Source organism: Austrofundulus limnaeus, unplaced genomic scaffold (assembly GCF_001266775.1).
Source record: "Austrofundulus limnaeus strain Quisiro unplaced genomic scaffold, Austrofundulus_limnaeus-1.0 Scaffold334, whole genome shotgun sequence".
NCBI classification, from domain to species: Eukaryota; Metazoa; Chordata; class Actinopteri; order Cyprinodontiformes; family Rivulidae; genus Austrofundulus; species Austrofundulus limnaeus.
Genome location: NW_013952736.1, coordinates 456,208 through 459,892, shown reverse-complemented (window position 1 = coordinate 459,892; position 3,685 = coordinate 456,208). Strand labels below are relative to the sequence as shown.

General features: G+C 44.1%; 1 protein-coding gene across 1 annotated transcript in view; it reads right to left on the bottom strand.

The window, feature by feature from the left end:
- LOC106527607 (coiled-coil domain-containing protein 85A) overlaps window positions 1–3,685 on the bottom strand; it is a gene marked incomplete at its 5' end in the record, with an annotated part of 49,109 nt that overhangs the window by 4,701 nt on the left and 40,723 nt on the right. The window contains 1 exon segment of the mRNA XM_014022535.1: window positions 159–247. Coding sequence (XP_013877989.1) covers window positions 171–247 — 77 coding nt within the window.

Below are 3,685 nucleotides of genomic sequence, written 5' to 3'. Positions count from 1 at the left end.
ATTTGACAGGCCTTGATTAATACAGAAACAAATGTGTGTGTGTGTGTGTGTGTGTTGTGTGTGTGTGTGTGTGTGTGTGTGTGTGTGTGTGTGTGTGTGTGGAGGTAATGAATATTATAATTAAAGTCTAATGTGTGGGTGAACCTGAGATACTCCACCTTTTACTCCATTTATCTCTCGTTCACCAAGGCTGTCCTTGATCTAGTCCTGACCTGCTTACTCGTCTGTTTGTGTCCCAGTGGTCCAACTGTCAGAGAAACACACATTTACACACACACACACACTGCTTTGCTTCAGTTCACCTCTATGTTGTGGACAGTGATGGACGAAGAAAAAGGAAGACAGATGAAAAACAGAACAGGTTGTGAAGTGTAGGAAGAAGAAAATATAGTGTGTCGGTCTTGATAAGGGAAAAAATGTGAAGGTCAAACAGAAATGGTTTGTCACTTTAAAATGTACCAAGTTCTCTGTCGACCATCAAAGGAAACACACACAAAGAACGTGCATGTGGCATTAAAATGAATGCATTGCAGATTAACGCACTCCGTGTCCACACCTGAATGTGTTGTTCATGGTCTCTTGTTTTACAAAGAGATTTTTAAACAGGTGTGCTTGTGTTTGATTAAAGCGCGTGATGGTCACCAGACTTTCTGTTTGGACATAATTGAGGATGAAAAAAGGGGACTTCAAAGCTGAGTGGAGATGAATTGGCAGAGGAGCAGCTGCTGGCCTAGTTAGCATGTCTGTCCTTAACACTGGACCTCCAATCTCTCTCTCAAACACACATTACACAAGCTTGCACACGTCACATATTTAAATCGCAAAGTAGACCCCATGACCCTCTCGTTATTATGTGTCTTTTGTTTTTCACTTTAAAAGCACAAAAGAAACACTGTTGGAGGATAAATAAAACATGTTAAGGTCCTCAACAAAAGTAGTCATGCTTTTCTGATGCCGACCCAAACTAGTCAAAATAGTTTTGTTTGGATCCCTGAAAATCCAGATTGTATTGTATTGTGTTGTATTGTATATTTTCAAGCTAAAGCCAAAAAGTACAGTAGTTCAAAAATATTCAGTCAAATTTCACCTTTTTCAATTTTATTTGTTGCAGTCTGTTTAAATTCAGATTTTCACTCATAAATCTAGTCTCAGTACCCTTTAACATCAAAGAATTTATTGACTCAATTAAGGATAAAAACCCTAAATATCACATTTACATTACATAGGGATTTATGCATTTCCCCCCACAATACTTAAAATTTATCTCAGGTGCCATCATTTTTTCCCAGCTGAGATGTTTGTACCCCTTGATTGGAGCACGCCTGTGGTATTTTAATAGGACTAAACAAGGTTTCCATCCATCTGTTCATCCATCCATCTATACATCCATCCATTCATCCATGGCCTCTTAACCAAAGATGCATATCAAAGCCAAAACCAAGGTACAAGGTTGAAGCAAACCTGTAAAGTTTAGAGACAAAATTAAGTGAACTGGTTGCCGCTGGGAAAGTGGCTGCCATCGGTGCAGGGAAATGAAAAGAGGTAGGAACTTATTTCTAGTAGCAGGGCAGGCTGGGAGATGATTATTTAATTGCATTCATTGTTGTTGTTGTTGTTGTTTTTACTTCCTACCAGCTCTGAGACATAAAATAAATTTGAAGCTGAGTTTTTGGAAAAATCCATGAGATTTCTCTACACATCAGTAAACCCGCAAAATGGGGGAAAGGCCATGTAATTTACTGACAATCTGTACAACTTGACATGTATGCAACAGAAACTGGGAACTGCCTGTTATTTGATGTGTTCAATGTACTGTCTCTGGTGCTGAACACAGACTGTGTTCAGCACCAGAGACAGTGGCCAGGGACAAGATGGTTTCAAGATGGAGACCATGTTCGGGACTAAGCCTAAAAGATAGGTCTGCTCAACAGTTACTTGCTGGGGTATTCATATATTTCACATTCCCTTTTGTTTCTGGAACAAATGTTGTCTTGTGGCTTTTAAATGACCATGTACGTTTTGAAAAACAACCTATACTGTATGCTTTCACTGATCTGGACGTAATGGAAGACTGGCTGGAGACTTGGGGTCTGGTGAAAGTCAGCGGGAAAATGAGTGAAGGGAAGTAGAGATATCTTTTCTTTAATTTCTTTTTAATCTTTTTTTTACTATTTTTTGTGTCACTTCAGTAGAAAACGAAACCAAATATTAGTTTATTTAGTTTATTTATTTCTTCATCATCAGTGACCTTTTTTTAAGTGAAGAGAAAATAGAGAGAGAGAAAAAACAGAGAGAGAAGTAATTAGAAAGATAGAAAGATTGAAATAGCAATTAGAAGTTTATTAAATATACACCAACAAAACACAGGACCACACACCCAACATCTGTCTGCTCACCTGAAAAATAAATGGATAAATACATAGAGGGCATATATAAATAAATACACATACCCATACATATATAAAGATATACATACATACATGCCTACATTCATAAATATTGTCAGTATATACACACAGACATTTATACACACTCAGTGACAAGTCAGAACCCCCTGGATCAGAACACCTGTTTGTGAGCGGTTGTGAACATGCGTGTATATACAAGATTTCTCCAATGGAATATTTGACCTAATTTCCCTCTGGGATCAATAAAGTATTTTTGAATTGAATTGATTTAATAGTGACTGTGGAGGACCGAAGAGCCAACCCCCAAGACACGAGGCAGACATAGGGAAGACCAGAGCCCAAGGACCCAAGAGGGATCCCGAGCGCAGAGCCCCAAGGGGCACCCGCACGGGAAGATCCGCCCACCCACTCCCCAGATCAGACCATAGTGGAGGACTGGCAGAGTCCCCCCAGCGACCACACACGCAGCCCCCGGGGCCAGCAGCGACAAACTCATGTGCACCACCGGCACCCCAGCACACCAGCAGTCAGCTGCACACCGCACCGGGGGGCCGAGCAGCAGCTGGCCCCCAGATAAACCAGCAGTAGGGGCAGCCCAGACCGCAGCCTGACAAATACCCAAACATACACATGCACAATCGCACCATCCCACCCTCATCCTCACCCCCACTCAATCAAAGACATACAAGGACGCCACATTCCACTCATACCCCCGATACACACTCTATACCCCCAGGTCCAGGACATGCACCCACCCCCTATTGGAGGCAGCACATACCCGAACCCAGGAGGTACACCCAATCATTCTGAGGTGGAGAGGAGCAGATAGCCAAGGCCTGGCCTGGGCTGCACCAGGACGCCCGGCCAGCCCCCCGCCGCAGAGAAGCCACACCCATGACCACCCCACCACACCGCCAACAACCAAGTGCACCTCCCCAGCCGTCCACCCCCAGGAACCAAGAGCCACACCTCAGGAGACCAAGCAGCACCAGGGAGGATGGAGAGCCAACCCCGCCCCCGGCAACCGTCCAAGCCCCGAGCCCACCCACAGCCCAGGACCGCACCCGGTGGCCCGCCCCTTTTCAGGACACCCTCTCCAAATGGGAGTCGGGGAACGGAATGGGAATAAAGACCCTGACACACACCCCCACCCCCAGATGTACTGTTGGTGCGTGTTGTTCTATAGAGTAATTAAAAAGGGAAAGAAGAAGAGGCAGAGGCRGGCGTGGTGCRAGTTTCCCCTCCACCACTACTCTAACCCAAAACCCTAAGTGTCT